This window comes from Mesoplodon densirostris, chromosome 1 (assembly GCF_025265405.1).
Source record: "Mesoplodon densirostris isolate mMesDen1 chromosome 1, mMesDen1 primary haplotype, whole genome shotgun sequence".
Lineage (NCBI taxonomy): Eukaryota > Metazoa > Chordata > Mammalia > Artiodactyla > Ziphiidae > Mesoplodon > Mesoplodon densirostris.
In genome coordinates this window covers 196,308,217-196,325,717 of record NC_082661.1, presented here as the reverse complement: position 1 = coordinate 196,325,717, position 17,501 = coordinate 196,308,217, and the positions used below count along the sequence as shown (strand labels likewise).

Sequence of the window (17,501 nt, the reverse complement as noted above, 5' to 3'; positions counted from 1 at the left end):
AGTGGTTGAGAGTCCGCCTGCCGATGCAGGGGACACGGGTTCGTGCCCCGGTCCGGGAAGATTCCACATGCCGCGGAGCGGCTGGGCCCGTGAGCCATGACCACTGAGCCTGCGCGTCCAGAGCCTGTGCTCCGCAACGGGAGAGGCCACAGCAGTGAGAGGCCCGCATACCGAAAAACAAACAAACAAACAAAAAAAAACTGCTCTTGAAATCACTTAAATTGCCGATAAAGTACAGTATGTGCTGTTTCATACATTCACTGCTTACAGTGATAATGCATGTGCTAATGCACTGTATATAATATAAAGAGGGCCATGCTGGCTAAAAAAGATGCCAATCTTTAAACATGAGATCCGTGTGCAGTGAGGCTGAGGTTTACAACCTGAGGGGCTCCCGGGGCCTGAGCCCATCTGAGGGAAAGGAGAAATGAGGCTCCTCCTCGCTGAGGGGCAGTGCTCATCAGCCAGCAGGACAATGAGGCAAAATCGCTCCAACTACAGACTTCTCTCTCTCTCTCTCTCTCACTTTTTTTTTGCTGAGGGTGTATAGCTGATCTCACTGCTGTTAAGTACATTTGATGCAGGTCCGCTGTGACTTGCCTGTGCTGGACTAGCCACGCACCCACCCTCATACTCCTGGCTGCATGCTCCTTCCCACCCTTATGGCTGGCTGCCTCTGTTATCTCCCCATTTCATGTTAAAAGGAGAAGAATTCATCTTTCCAATGCCACTTCCCCCAATGATGGGTAGATGGAGAGGGAGGTGGGTTGGCTGTTTCACTGTTTCCTTTTATAAACCTGCTTCATTTTCCAGGGCTACCCACATAAACTTTCTTTACGAAGGCAAAGCGTGTGCAGTGCCAGGCTCGGCTCCCACCCTGGAGTGTACAGTGCAAGAAGTCAGATTACTCACCTCGGGTGACGTCCGTCAGAAACAAGATGTTGTTGGTTGAGCACCCAATGCTGCTGGCAATCTTTCGATAACTCTCACTCTCCACTTTGTGTCCAATCTTGGTATCAAAGTGACCGTCCACAAGCTGGACACAGGGAAGGGCAAAGAACGATGCTACAAACACACACGCAACCCAGCCCCTCTGTCTCTCATCCCTTTTCTCTGAACAACTCAATAATCATAGTGACTTCATCCACTCGACAAATATTCCCTGTAAGTCTACTTCATAGAGAACTTTATGGAAGCTACAAAAAGTAAATGTAAACTAAGGTTTTATAGAAATAAACATTTGGAAAAAGAAAACTACCAATTCAATGTATATAAGATCATTTTATAATCTTGGTCTTCTTCCATTAGCATTAATTTTATATCCAAAATCTTTTAAAATACATATGCCCCACTTCCTATCCTTAAAACACTATATTCACTCAAACTACTTATTAGACTGGGTTTCACCCGATGAAAGGTTCTCAACATTGTCCTTTTGACCCCAGAATGACCAGATTTCTCTAAACTGCCTAATTAGTAAGCTATTACTTTACTTCCAAGAAACCTTTATTTTCTAATTAAAACATTTTTAAATTCTACCCAAGAGCTCATATATACCCTTGACATCTTAGAAATAATTGGGGTCAAATATATAACTTACTAATTTAACCAACAGTCATTAAAATAAGTTCACATTTAGGATCAGCTATTACGATGTGATCTTTCGAATATTTTCAGAACTTTTCACAAACTAAAAATAAGCCTAACAAAGATAAATTAAGGTAATATTAATATTGTGATTTTTAAAGTTAAGAATTGTTTTGCATATTTTCTTTCTCTCTCAAGTCTGCCTCACACTAAGCAAGTGTAGAATAAAGTTTTATTACTGAACTCGGAGGGTAATTACTGTGTCCTGTCTACTATCACCTTATTGTCTATTTCATCAGAGAGAGCAGAAAAGAAGCTTAATCTGTTCAGAGGAGAATAGTTAACAAGCAATTAAAGGGTTTTACTACTGATTTAATATTTGACTTAGAACTAAGAGGAAAAGCAGGAAGGTAAAATGAGACTATGACAATCTCCAAAGTCAAAGTGTTCTCTGCACATGGTAGAGGGTCAATAAATATTTATTTTAAAAAAACAGTTGGCTGAGTAAACTACTGTGAATCACTAATTTCAGCCTGTATTCAGTTAGTCAGCATTTCTTTTTATAATCATAAATGTAGTCCCTTTTTCCAATGACTACCCTGTCTTCCAGGGGACGTAGGGACTGTGGGACAGAAAAGCTAGCAGGACTTTTCTCAGGTACAAGGAATGTTAATAGGAGGCCTTAAGTAATCACCGTGTAATAACATGCGCAGTTCTCTTACAGAAGAATGCTGATTCTGCTAAAATAAAATCTGTCTCTCTCCAAAGTACCAGAAACAAATGAATCCACCATGTACTCTCCTGCATTCAAGAAGTCTGTGTGCCCTTTTGTGAGGGACAGTGGCATGAGCCACTCTTTTACATCTTACCTAATACTTTAAACAACCAAAAGAAGCCATTAGTTTCCTTTCCTTTGGGTTGATGGTTTTCTAATACTGACAAGATAGCTGATTTACAAGCTAGCTTAGGTCTTATTTATCTGTGAGAGATATATATATGGTTCTAATACTACTGTCATCAGAATCACTTAGGGTAGATATTTGAAAATGCAGATTCCCAACCGTAGCCCAGACCTGCTGATATAGATTTGCCAGGAAACAGGGCCCAGGGATCTACATTTTTAATAAACTCCTCAGGTGATCCTTATGCACAGCAGAGTTTAAGAACCTCTGATGCAAAGATTGGTACCACAGCTACATTTCATCCTTCCACAATGTATTCCCCAGTTTTTCCACTTCTTTTTTACAACCTGCATAGCATATGTAAATGCAATTATCTGAATGCTGCTTAGCTTATAACTGTAGCACTCACATTCACTGTTTTATGCTTTGATGGTGTCAAAAAAACAAAGTAACCGGGTAACCTACCTCAAGAATATCTCCCTCTGTAGAATGCCCAAATAACAGTTTCTGTGCCTCTACACTCCCTGAAGAATAGATATACACCTTCATTCCAGCCTCTCTCCATTTCCTGACTGCTGGAACCACATCTTCAAAGAACCTAGAGGGAAGACCACCAAGGTGAAATGAAGGAACACGTTATCCAGCCAAATGAAAACCAGTCAAATAGCTGCCACAAGTTTCTCTATTTGTGTCCAAATGGTCGCCAGGAAAAGCACCTCCATGAGACTGTGAACTCCTGCAGATCTAATGAGCGTGTCCCCAGAGTTCCAGGGTCACAGTAGATTAGAAGCAGTAATTTAGGTCGAGGGGAGAAAGTTTTTGACAGACAGCCACACTAAGGGCAGTAAAAAGTGATTACAGATAAAGAGATAAAATAAGAAAGGAATTTTTTTTAATTGAAGTATAGTTGATTTACAATGTTGTGTTAGTTTCTAGTGTACAGGAAAGTGATTCAGTCATATATATATATATATATATATATATATATATATATATATATATATTCTTTTTCAGATTCTTTTCCATTATAGCTTATCACAAGATATTGAATACAGTTCCCTGAGAAAGGGATTTTTTGAATTCCCAAGAAATTCAAAAAAGCAAGCAACAATACTAGTTTACTGTTGTGTGCCTTTGATATAATTCATGACGAGAAAAGGTTCAATTATATCCAGTGTGCCTTAAGAGAGCATGTTAATGCTTTTAGAAAGATCTACACCCAAACAATTAAAAAAATGTTTGGAGGCTCAAAGCTATTAATCTTTGATTAGCTAGAAAACAGAACTACATTTCTTGAGAACTAAGAAAACCTTCGGTTTTACTATACAGAAAAAAAATTATGTAACAGATCAGTTAACAGACATGTACCATTTCACATTAGCTAATCAGCAATGATTCCTGACAGTCTTGTTCACCAACTCTACAGTAGACAACATCACAGGAGATGGGTGAAAAGAGAAGTACAAGAATCTTGGGATGTGGAACCAGTCACCTATAAAAGATTAACTGGAAAATGTCAGAGAAGTCGTCTACTGGATGAAACAATATTGAACAAATTGAAGAAAAGGGATTACCTACTAGTTCAAAACAAGCAGTAACTGTAAGTTACTTTGTGTTACTTTGCACTCAGAGACAGGATTAGTCCATGTTGAACTTGCAGATTGTTATTGCTCCAAAGCAGGGCTTAGAAGTCAAAGATGATTTATTTCAAGTCCTTGGTTTTATAATTAAGGAACTAAAACCAGGAGAAGGATGGGCTAACTCCCGTGAGCATCATCTCCTGACTCCAATACTTTGAGTGTTTTACCACGTGAACTAACTGATATTTACTTCCACATCACCAGCTTATCCTGAAATTCTAAAGCATCCTTAAACGGTGGAAGCCCCTTGTAAAGTACATAACGGAATGGCATCTCAGCTGACAGAAAAACAAAAGAAATATAGGCAGCTAGTAACAGTCTTGGATCTTAGGGTTTACATCAGGCAATGCCCTGAAATCCTTAGTGGCAGCAGCTTATTAAGATTTCTTGATATGGCAATATAGGACTCACGAGTCTCCTTCGGCAGGAGTGCTCTTCGGAACCCCACAATCAAGACTCCGAGGTCTGGAAGTTGCTGCAGTAGCACAGAACGGAGTGGCACTGCTGACCGAGTAACCCCACAGTGACGGGGTGCGTAATTTTGTAGCATTCTTACTTCTCTAACAGAGCAGAAAGCAGGTAATCTAACTATCAGTCCTGGGAAGCAGCCCAACCGTGCTGTCACTCATACACTAAGGGTCAGATATGACTCAGTTCAAGGAAGTCGCCATTTTCTAAGAAGCTGTTTTTTTGGGGGGGGGGGGTTGTTTTTTTTTTTGTTTTTTTTGTTTTTTAATTGGAGTACAGTTGATTTACACCTAGGAAGCTGTTTTAGACTTGGGTTAAAAGTCTCCAACCGGGCCTCCCTGGTGGCGCAGTGGTTAAGAGTCTGCCTGCCGATGCAGGGGATACGGGTTCGTGCCCCGGTCCGGGAGGATCCCATATGCCGCGGAGCGGCTGGGCCCGTGAGCCATGGCCGCTGGGCCTGCGCATCCGGAGCCTGTGCTCCGCAACGGGAGAGGCCACAACAGTGAGAGGCCCGCACACCGCAAAAAAAAGAAAAAAAAAAAAAAAAAAAAAAGTCTCCAACCATCACACAAAGCCAGACACGGGCCTGGGGGATTTATCTGGGTGAAATGCTTTATCCCAGCTTTGAAGAAACAAAACAAAATAGAACACTCACTCGTTGGAATAAAAAGAATGTTGACTTTATCTACTTTGCAAATCATGCAACTTACACTGGAGAGAGGGGACTAGTGGAAAATGTATTTGCTTTGGTGGCTACTGAAGTGTTTAGAGTCACTTGAGGAGCTACATACTCTGCTTTCATGCTCCCAGCTTTGAATGCCGCCCTCCACATGTGGCCCTGCAGCTGTTTCAGCGCCGTGGTCTTCCGGTCCAGAGACATCTGCCACCACACGTTATCTACCACAGCCTGGATCATCCGCTGTAGGTCATCCGCCCCATTCCCAGATGCTGCTGGGATCGGAACAGCCCCATCCAGCTGGGAGTCCTCTTCAGCCTTTAAATCATAAACAATACAAAATTTGTTTCTTACTCATTTTTAAAAAGATCCCTTAAAGGATACCTGAAAACTAGCAGACCAACTTTCTCCAACCACCTTCAGCACTGAGCCCTGTTAAAATTAAAGTATCCTACGCTTTGGGACTGATATGAATGATTCCTAAAAAAAACTGGATTATAATCAATAAATTTACCTTTCCTGTATCACTAAAGCTGAAACTTAAACCAAGAGGCATGTTGTGTGTGAGAAAAGAGATAGCACAAAATGATAAAATGTTATAATAAGACCTGGTTTGTTGATTCACTTACTAGGATCAACAAACCAGGACTTCAATTAAATCGGATCATTTTTCTCTGCACTATAACTAACTGAGGAAGAAATAAAGAAAATCTCAGTGAAATTAGTTTATGCCTGGAATTCAATGAAAAGAAGCTAGTGAAGCAATGTCTGGGGTTGGTTTACATTCAGTCTCCTGCAATCTCCCACATCTTGCAAAACCTTAATAGCTATTCAGAAGCTGTTTAGCCTATGACGATGTGTATGTCCAATCCCTAAAGACTCAATGATTTATATGCTACAATGAGGGAATATGTATGTATGTTTCAACAACAGGAGTTGAGACAACAAAAAAAGGTAAAGAAGGGAGTGTTTCAGACTAACCCTGAGTTATCTAGAAAATTCAACAAACCCAAATGCCCCATGCCTTAAAGGATGTGACTCTCTTTCCAATCCTAACTTCTAACATTACAGAATTTACAGAAAGCCTTCCACATTGTCCAATGTAGAAAATTAACTCAAAAAAGCCAGAGAGTTAGCTCTGCATAGCATGTAAGACCTTTGCCAATGAAGCAATTTTAATAAGAAAAACAACACATCAGGAGTTCCACAGCACACAATGTGGAAGGAGAAAGACTGAAAACTGGGGAGGGATCAAAGCAGAACAAAGTACATGTAACGAAGGCGAAGGCGGGTATGAAGGCTGGGCTGAATGTGAGCTGGGGAGAGAGGTGTGTGAGGGCCCAGGAACTCTGTGGAGGGCCAGCAGGGGCTCACGCCATGAGGAGGAGAGAGTGGAGAATGAGGTGATGAGCTGTTATCACTTGGAGACATTAATGAAAAATGTGATGAGATGGCACAAGACCCTTTTGCATTCCACCCAGAAATGACTTAGTTTTATAAATACATGATATTTTATGCAACTGAAATAGCTCCAGAAAGAGGCAATTGTAGAGACAAAAAACTGCCATTTATGTCATTATATCTGGCCTTTTAATTAGGTACTGTGAATTCCTAAGCAGGCAAGTCACTACAACGTCCGTGCCCTGTGAATCCAGAGCACTTATTTTAAAATATGCTCAGAGAATACTCTAAGTCTTTAGGCATCCTCAGTTCTAACACCCTTGGGAATGTAGAAGCAATGGAATAGAAATATCCCAACCTGTATCCTCAAAAGATTGACATCCTGCTGGCACTCCTCTTCTTCCCAATGTGTCTGCAGATACTCTTTAACATTTTCTTTGATGTAAGGAAACAAAATGTCCTGGATAAAAGTTCAAAAGAAAAAAACAAGAATTAGCTTTAGTGGTTTGCATGAGATCAAGCTCTTCAACAATCTCACCTTAGCTAATTCTAGCAAATAAGACAATGAAAATTTCATTGAAAATATGAAAATTGGTGCTCGGATATAGGAGTCAGACGGAGACTGAGAAACAAACGAACTAGATCAAGAGTCAGCACCTACAGCCTGTGGGCTAAATCCAATCTTCTCCCATTTTTGTAAATGAAGTTTTATTGGAATGTGTCCACACTTATTTGTTTACAGGGTGTCTATGGCCACTTTGGGGCCACAATGCAGAGCTGACTTGTAACCAAGACCATATAGCCCTCAAAGTCTCAACATTTAGTATTCAGTCCTTTACAGAAAAAGTTTGCTGACTCAAACCAGATGGCTAGGCTATACATCCTTGAGGATAGGGATCAAGTATACCCTGCTCACAGCTACATCCCCATTGCACACCACAGTACTTGGGACATGCACATAACTCAAATATCTTGTGACAGAATGATGACCACGTATAACAAATGTTTTTGTTGTTGTTGTTGTTTAAATTAATTAATTTATTTATTTATTTTTGGCTGTGTTGGGTCTTCGCTGCTGTGTTTGGGCTTTCTCTAGTTGCGGTGACTGGGGGCTACTCTTTGTTGCGGTGCGCGGGCTTCTCATTGTGGTGGCTTCTCCTGCTGCGAAGCACGGGCTCTAGGCGCGCAGGCTTCAGTAGTTGTGGCATGTGGGCTCAGTAGTTGTGGCTCACAGGATCTAGAGCATAGGGTCAGTAGTTGCGGCACATGGGCTTCGTTGCTCGGCGGCATGTGGGATCTTCCTGGACCAGGGCTCGAACCCGTGTCCCCTGCATTGGCAGGCTGAGCCACCAGGGAAGTCCACAAATGTTTTTAAAAAAACACCTGATCACCATGATTCTTTCTTGGAAATCAGAATACCTACAGAATTACCCTATGTATTCTGATGTGCAAAACAATTCAGAAATAAATAACCTGTCAGTAATCCATGCATTGGGAACATGATTTTTCTTAGGTCAAAATTTTTACATTTACTTGCAGTGGTAGTGTATGTATCTTTTCAAATCCAATTTGACACATTCAGGAAAATATTAGTGTCTACTATATACTAAGATATGCTACTGCGGCAGGGATAAGGAGATTGAAAAGATAAACAAGTCACAATCCTTTTTCTCAATAAGCTTCTGAAGAATCCAGTGGGGGGGATGGGGAATGGAAGGTAAACAAAGAATTGTAACATGGTGCAATGGGTGAGACAGAGTATGAGCAGAATGCTGCACAGATCCAGGGCGTAATGGCCCTGCAACAGTCTTAGCAATAATCAGTCTGAAAAAACAGAAAATAAATATATGCTATGAATATAGACACCAGGTATACAATTTAGAGAAGGACTTACATTTTAAGGGAAAGTCTATAATCAAGTGGAATCCAAGAAGTCTGTTTATTTAAATTGATTCACTCATTTATTTATTAAAATATGCACCAAATGCCCAGTACAGGGCAGGCCTTTGTGGCAAGGGCTGAGGATGTAACTGTGAGCAAAACCCATACGTGATCCCTAATCTCAAGGAGCCAAGTAGCAGAAACAGACATTAAAGTTAAGGTGGTACTTTAATAAATGGTACAGACGAGAGGTACATAGTACTACTAGGGCATAAAATAGGAAAGTTTGACCTAGTGAGGGAGGTCAGGGAAGGCTTTGCTGGAGAAGTGACAACAGAACTGAGATCTAAAGCAATGATTCTGAAAGTGAGATTCAGGACCCCCGAGGTCCTGAGAGAGACCCTTTTAGAGGGCTCCACGAGGTCAAACTATTTTCAAAAAAATACTAAGATGTTATTTGCCTTTTTCACTTTCATTCTTTCAGGAGTGTACAATAGTGTTCCAGAGGCTACACAGGTGTGATATCACAACAGACCCAATGCAGATATGAGAATCCAGCCATCTTCCTAGTCCATTTATAATATGTAAAACAATGTCTAAAACAGTCTTCTAACCATGTTTTCCAAAACAAACAAAATAGTCTTCATAAAAAAAAATATATATATATATATATATATATTTTTTTTTTTTTTGCGGTACGCGGGCCTCTCACTGTTGTGGCCTCTCCCGTTGCGGAGCACAGGCTCCGTACGTGCAGGCTCAGCGGCCATGGCTCACGGGCCCAGCCGCTCCACGGCATGTGGGATCTTCCCGGACCGGGGCACGAACCCGTGTCCCCTGCACCGGCAGGCGGACTCTCAACAACTGCGCCACCAGGGAAGCCCAAAATATATTATTAATGTTAACAAAGTAACAGGGTTTATTGTTTAAAATGAATAAATATTTTTAAATTTCTCAGTTTTAATTGCTAATATGGTAAATGTTGATCAATATAACCCACATAGGGCTTCCCTGGTGGCGCAGTGGTTAAGAACCCGCCTGCCAATGCAGGGGACCCAGGTTCGAGCCCTGGTCCAGGAAGATACCACATGCCGCAGGGCAACTAAGCCCATGCGCCACGACTACTGAGGCTGCACTCTAGGGCCTGCAAGCCACAACTACTGAAGCCCTCGTGCCTAGAGCCCGAGCTCCGCAACAAGAGAAGCCACTGAAATGAGAAGCCTGCACACTGCAACGAAGAGTAGCCCCTGCTCGCCGCAACTAGAGAAAGCCCGTGCACAGCGACGAAGACCCAACGCAGCCATGCAGCCATAAATAAATAAATAAATCTATTTTTTAAAAATATATATATCTATATATATAACCCACATAAACAAAAGTTCTTTGGGTCCTCAGAAATTTTTAAGTGTGTAAAGGAATCCTGAGAATAAGAAGTCTGAAAACCACCAAAGGTGGATAGGACTAACCTGGAGAAGACTAGAGGAGAGAATGTTACACACAGAGAGAACAGTGTGGGTAGGGAAAGACTCCCGTAGTGTGCAAAAGGCCTTGGAGACAAGCAATCCTCTTCCCTGCAGAGAGGGCTCACTAAATGTAAAAATAAGAATGGGGGGCTTCCCTGGTGGAGCAGTGGTTGAGAGTCCGTCTGCCGATGCAGGGGACACGGGTTCGTGCCCCGGTCCGGGAGGATCCCACATGCCGCGGAGCGGCTGGGCCCGTGAGCCATGGCCGCTGAGCCTGCACGTCCGGAGCCTGTGCTCCGCAACGGGAGAGGCCGCAACAGTGAGAGTCCGGCGTACCGCAAAAAAAAAAAAAAAAAAAAGAATGGGCTCCAATTCACGAAGCGCCAGCTTCGCAGGGTCATCTGTGCCAAACGGCACACCCGGCGTCTTCTGATTAGTACTAACCAGTAGCAGCCCACCACCCAGCTTTGTGCTGAAAACCACTTATCTGTGTCTTCTCCCTCTCTTCCCTTTCCGCTTCCTCCTTATTACAAGCTTCTGCATCATAAGATTTTCTTAACTACTATTACAATAGAGTGAACAAGGGCAAAGAGAGAAGAAAGAAGCTGGCAGAGGGGAGGGGGTAGGGGGATGGGGTAGGGGGATGGGCAGAATAGGTGAAGGGCGTTAAGAGGTACAAACTTCCAGTTATAAAATAAGTCATAGGAAAAAAAAATAAAGTGGAAAGGGCTAAAGGTTAAAAAAAAAAGTCATAGGGATACAATGTACAGCATAGGGAATATAGTCAATAATACTGTAATAACTTTGTATGGTGACAGATGGAAACTAGACTTATCCTTATTTTGTAGTGTATAAAAATATCAAATCACTATGTTGTATACCTGAAACTAATTTAATATTGTAAGTGAGCGATTCTTCAATTAAAAAAAAAAAGAAAAAGAGGAAGCTGACAGAAAACTTTTTATTTTATTTCCTGCTAACAGGCCTGAGGGATGACATGGTTAGGACATAGTTAATAGAACATTATGAATAAAACCATGTTTTTTAGTGTGCATAGAATTTCCCTGACTGGAACAAAGGCTTGGCTCCATAATTAGAATTTTTTAACACTTCAGAAGACCCAATTCTAAGTTCAACTTAAATTGCACTCCCAAATGAAAATATACAACACAAGAAAGTTATTTTGGCTTTTTTTTAAATGGTAGGACTGAATCGTTTACCTCTCTTCACAATACGTTTTTCAAATTTCACCTGTCCTAGTAAAAATAAAGAAGCCATTCAATTTTGCTTGTTCTCATGGTGCATTCCAGTAAGTAATGGATCACTCAGCAGATTCAGAACAGTGTGATCAGGCAAAATTTTCAGCATACTTGAAACAAAAGCTTTGTTTAAGCTCAATAAAAACTCATATTTGATCTTAAAGAAGGAAAATGAAGAGCCAAGACTGACAGCTTTCCTTTTCTGCAAGAGATTCCTTTTACTGGGCTGATATACTTCGGATTTTCTTGAAATACTCGGTTTTCTCAGCATGCCCCTCCTCATTCCTTGCTTTCTCCCACTTAGCATCTCTCCTGCACTCATGCACTGTGGCAGGACTGCAAACCCGCCCCCACTTGAGAGTGTTATCTGAGAAGATGCAGCAGAACCGAAGGCGCACATACACAGCGCTTCTTCTCCTAGGCAGACACACATGTGCAGAGAAGGAAGTAAAAAAAAAAGTTTACTGTCCCACCGGGTATGCTGCAAAATAACTGGAAACAACCTAAATCGTCATCAGCTAGAGAATAAACGGATATGTTCATACTCTAAAACATTACATAGCAGTTAAAAATGAATGTACTAAAATTGTATTTATCAACATGAATATAAACTCTAACATATGAATAAAGCTCTAATACAAAATGGAATGTGCTCAGGGCCTCGGTTATAGCTGTAATGTTCTATTTCTTTAAGACCTGAAACAAACATAATATGAAGGTTTAATTAATTAGCTTTGTGGTCGGTGCACAGTCATTACATTAATCTTTATCCTTGCTTGTTTTAAATGGGTTACAATTAAAAAACAAACAGGCCACCTTTGATCCCTCGTCCTACACCTTTCTCATTTGGTCCTTCTCCTCCAGCGTCCAGCCTCCATTACTCCCCAACTCCTAAGCAACTGGAATATTCCCCAGGGAAAACTTTTGGTCAGATTCAGGGCTACCCAGTGACTGAAGAGCTGAAGTACTCAAAAAATTTCTAAACGCATGCAGTGCTGTATTATTTACTTTGTGCTTCACAAAGTTGAATTTCCTATATCCAGCTTTATTGGTACCAAGAACAATTCATGAAGAGCCTGTTAATCCTGAGAGCCCAGGTCCTTAATCTCTGTGGGAGAGCAGATAAAGAGTACAGACTACAGGCAGCATGCCAGGCTGGGGTCCTACCTCTGTCTTTTACTAGCTGTGTTCAAGTAATTTATCCTCTTTGAGCCTGTTTTCTCATCTGCTAAACGGCAATGACGATACCAAGCAAAGTCGCTGCAGTCATTAGAGATAATCAGATGAAAGCACCCAGTACCTTACCACTAATTATATACTCCAGCACAAACGTTTAAACTGGGCAAGGATCACCTTTACCCCAATTTAGTGATAAATAATTGCAGAGAAGTCCCCAGAGGATAAATCACAAAGACAACCAACTCATTCATTACAACATTTACTGAGGACCTATTGAGTGCCAGACATTTCTGATAACAGATTTATAAACCAGAGACCGTCTCCTCAGAGAACTCACAGAAATAAAAGGTCAAGATTTCAAACAATTCTAAACTTTTAGGAAAAGCTTTAGAAATTACTTTAGAACTCCTGGTCATCCAATTTGCCTCTTTCCTCTATCCATAAAACTCCCCTCTGCACTAATACACAAAGGCAGGCAATGAAGCTTGAACTTAGTATAACTGGAATTGGCATGCTAGCAGATCGAACAGTCTATTTTAGTGCAAAAATGTTACTGCATAACATAAAAGTACCTGGGGCAAATAACTAAATTGTGAAGATTTTATCCATTCTTTAAACATACTTATTGAGCATCTATCATGCAAAAAAAAATGCCTTCAAGTTGCTTATTTTTAAAAGCCAATAATTATATCATAGCCTGATATGTACTATGATACCAGATAAGAATGCTCTAAAAATAGACTTTTTAAAGTTAGTACTTATTGCCCAAACCTGCCCATTGAAAATTTTCAGGCTTTAAAATTAATTCCAGAAATAACTGTGATGATAAATACTTTAACTTTATAGTTATAATCCATTTATAGATAATTTCAGAATTCTCTAGTATATAAAAATGCTACAATAAACCCAGGATTCTATAAGCGTGTAAATATTTTTAGTTCACCAGTCACCTACGGGGTTGTTACAGTCGTACATATAACAAAAGGCCACAGAACTAAATGAGAGTACTTGTCTTTCAGGGGACTATGATTAAATTCCACTAAATGTTGGATGGGATACTCTGCAAACAGAAATTTATTATTCTACACAGCTCAACGACAGCATTCTGAAAAAGCTCCATTAGTGCTACAATATTTCTGACGATCTAATTAGAGAAGTTGCCTCATAAATGTTCAGAAGTCCAAATATGGATCTGCTTTATGGTTGAGTGGCTGTTTTAATGAAAATGTCATAGAATCAATAAAAATAAAATTGTTGCTATAATATTTACTCAAGTCTCCTTTGAAGAAAATGGGTAATAAAAAAGTAATGGGAGGGCCTCCCTGGTGGCGCAAGTGGTTAAGAGTCCGCCTGCCGATGCAGGGGATACGGGTTCGTGCCCCGGTCTGGGAGGATCCCATATGCCGCGGAGCGGCTGGGCCCGTGAGCCATGGCCGCTGGGCCTGCGCATCCGGAGCCTGTGCTCCGCAACGGGAGAGGCCACAACAGTAAGAGGCCCACATACCGCAAAAAGAAAAAAAAAAAAAAAAAAAAAAGTAATGGGTAATACTACTGCTATTTAAAGAAACTATTTTAAAAGGCTTCCAAAGGAACCACACGGTGCAAATGATTTACAGTATTTGAGAAATTAATATTTTTCCAGCCAGAAAATTAAACAACACAAAGGCAATATTGGTGGGCTATTATTTCCGTATTAATCTCAAAGGATAAAAAGCAAAGGAACGGACTTCCCTGGTGGCACAGTGGTTAAGAATCCACCTGCCAATGCAGGGGACATGGGTTCGATCCCTGGTCCGGGAAGATCCCACATGCCACGGAGCAACAAAGCCAGTGAGCCGCAACTACTGAGCCCAAACACCACAACTACTGAAGCCCGTGTGCCTAGAGCCTGTGCTCCACAACAAGAGAAGCCACTGCAATGGCCCGTGCTCACCGCAACTAGAGAAAGCCCGCGCGCAGCAACGAAGACCCAACGCAGCCAAAAATTAATTAATTAATTTTTTAAAAAAGCAAAAGAAAATCAAGTAGCTTGATGGATCGTAAGAACAAATCACAATTCTTGGGACTTCCCTGGTAGTACAGTGGTCAAGACTTCATGCCCGATTCAGGGGGCCCGGGTTCGATCCCAGGTTGGGGAACTAAGATCTCACGTACCGCAACTAAGCCCGCACGCCGCAACAAAGACCCAGCGCAGCCAAAATTATTAATTAATTAATTTAATTTAATCTATTATACTTTTTAAATCATGATGCTATTTAATAGAAGAGGCTGATCTGAAAAATCAAAAATCTAAAATCCAATGAAATAAATGTATGTGGTTTGCCCATGAAAAAAGAAAGGAGATCTCTTTAAAGTTCTTATTTATCATTCATATTGTTTAAAAATAATTCAACTTGAAAAAAGCACCTCTTAAATAGTGTTGTATTAGTTTCTTATGGCTGCTGTAACAAATGACTTCAAACTGTGAGGCTGAAAACAACAGATGTTTATTCTCTTGCAGTTCTGGGGGCCAAAAATCTGAAATCATAATGTTGACAGGGCCTGATTCCCTTCAAAGACTCTAGGAGAGGTTCCATTCCTCGCCGCTTCCGTTTTCTGGTCTTGTAGCTGCATCGCTCCGATCTCTGACTTTGTGCTCACACTGCCTCCTCCTTCTCTGTGCATCTATCTTCCCTGTGTCTCTTATAGGACACTTGGCATTGAACTTAGGGCTCACCAGATAATCAAGGGTGATTTCTCCATCTCTGTCAATACTCCCTTTTCCCAGTAAGTTAACATTCACAGGTTCCAGGGATTAGGAAATGGATATCTTTTGGGGGGCTATCATTCAGCCCACTACAGCTGGCTTATTTTATCATCGTATAATCAATATTATATTTCCAATTAGGAACAACACCATTTTTGAAAGCAGATTCTAATAAGACATGACAGATTAAGTGACTATGATGTATATTTGAAGACTGTATAATAATGCCACGTTTTAATATTGAGGATGAATGCTAATATGAAGTATGTTACTGGGTTACATTAAATTCTTTGAATGCTGTTTTATTTTAACAGAATATTGCTTGATAAAATAAAATCATTTTATTGTCCAAAAAAACAAAAAAGGTTTCACTGCTGGTACAAAGTAAAGCCAAGACTCAAACCCAGGTCTATTGAATTCTAATGCCTGAGCCTATCCAGCTCTGTGGGTGAATGACTTCGGGGAGCACAACTCATTAGGATCACCCAAATCCCTGTATGCTGATATTATATTCTCTACAGAAACTTCTAATATCACTTTTCTCAAAGAGATTTGTACTAAAAAGAATGAGAGATTTTGGTTCACCTGGCAGTTCTGTAACAGTTCTAATAAGTAGGAATAATATGAGTAATCGTAGTAATAGTGGGAATAACTGCCAACACTGACTAAGCCCTCACTATTCCAGGCACTTCTCATTCTACAGTGAATCCTTAGTGATCTCATCTAATCCATGATTTTAAATACCATCTGTTGCTGATGACCCCCAAATCCATAGCTTTAGCCTGGACCTCTTCCCTGAACTCCAGACTGATTTTTTCCAGCTGCCTACCCCAGATCTCCACTTGGATGTCTGAAACTCAACTCTTGCTTCTAGCCCTTAATCCTACTCCCACATCTCCCCCATCTCAGTAAGTGGCAGCTCCATGCTGCCAAGATGCTCAGGCCAAAAGCCTTAGAGTCGTGTTTGACTCCTTCTCTCACATGCCACATCCAACCAATTCATCAGCAAATGAGTCAGCCCTACCTACATAAAAAACATCCATAAGCTTATCACTTCTCACCATCTGCCACTGTTCCCAAGGCATTCCAAATTTACTCAATGAATTGATTAATGAATGGCCTGAATTATGTCATTTCAATCCTCATAATAGCTCTATGAAACAAGTGCCCTTATTTCCTCCATTTCACAGAGGCACATAAAGGCTAAGTATAAATTAAGAAACTATGGTTATAGTTTATCAAACAGGTCTTTATTTTAGTTTGAAGAGTCAGATCCCCAGAACCCGATCATCCCAGGAGAAGGGATCTAATTAGCTTACTGGACCCACACAAGGCCCGGGGCAGGAGTCAGCCAGCCTCTCGGAGCACAACAGGTTAGCTGCCAAACGCCGATCTAACCACGAGCTCCTCTCTGAAGACCCACCCAGGCCCCACTGCCAGGATTACCACTAGTTTCCAAACCACATGTGCTAGTCTCTCTCTACTCAGTAAAGGGTATCAGCTCCACACTTTTTAGACTTAAGAAAAGGAACTTGTTAGAAGGTCACATAATGAATCATTGAAAAGAAAATCAAGTTAAGAAATGAACCGCTCACGTACATACCCAGAAGACAAAGAACCCTTTTTTGTATTAAAGAATTCTGTTTGAAAAGAAATCCATGCTTCTGAAATGGAGTCCCCTGGGAAGGGTCCAATGAGTTTCCAGTAGGGCCTCTGAGGACAGAGCTACTAACTTTCCACACAATGCAGAAAGGTGATGGAGAACCAGGTGCAAGAGGGTCAGGGTGGCTTGGCTTCCACCCCTCTTATGACCCCTACCTCCACCAAAACCAATTTTGAAAATTAAGTGAGTTAATAAATGTGAAAATCTAAAGTTTTATACAAAAATAAGCTTTTACGGTAAAAAGAATACTTTTTTTTTTTTTTTAGTGAAGGGGTGACATGGGGTGAGCTGTAAGGATGGAAAATTTTAAGAACCATCAGACAAGGTAGGACTTTTCAGAGCTAAACACAGGATATCCTTTAAAAGTTTATCTGAGCAAGATAAAGGCTTATCTATGTATTTTCAAAACAGGGGTTATTTATTAGAATTGGTACCTTTTTGGGGGTCAATGTGACTACATTTCTTCCAAGGATCTAAGTGACTTTACTGTATGCATAGGGAAAAAAATCAGGAGGAATGTTCACCAAACTCTTAATGACTATTGCTGGGTGGTAGGAGCAGAAAGGGCATTCATTCTCTACATTATACTCTTCTGTAATGTTTGCAATTCATAACAAGTGCGAGTTAATTTCTGAG

General features: G+C 40.8%; 1 protein-coding gene across 1 annotated transcript in view; it reads right to left on the bottom strand.

Annotated features, from left to right (window-relative positions):
- The window catches only part of ENOPH1 (enolase-phosphatase 1), a 33,770-nt gene that overhangs the window by 5,844 nt on the left and 10,425 nt on the right, over window positions 1-17,501 (bottom strand). Inside the window, exons 2-5 of the mRNA XM_060113847.1 lie at window positions 7,033-7,134; window positions 5,389-5,591; window positions 2,955-3,087; window positions 913-1,036 (exon numbers count right to left, since the gene is read on the bottom strand). Of these exons, the coding sequence (XP_059969830.1) occupies window positions 913-1,036; window positions 2,955-3,087; window positions 5,389-5,591; window positions 7,033-7,134 (562 nt within the window). The remainder of the gene's footprint in view (window positions 1-912; window positions 1,037-2,954; window positions 3,088-5,388; window positions 5,592-7,032; window positions 7,135-17,501) is intronic.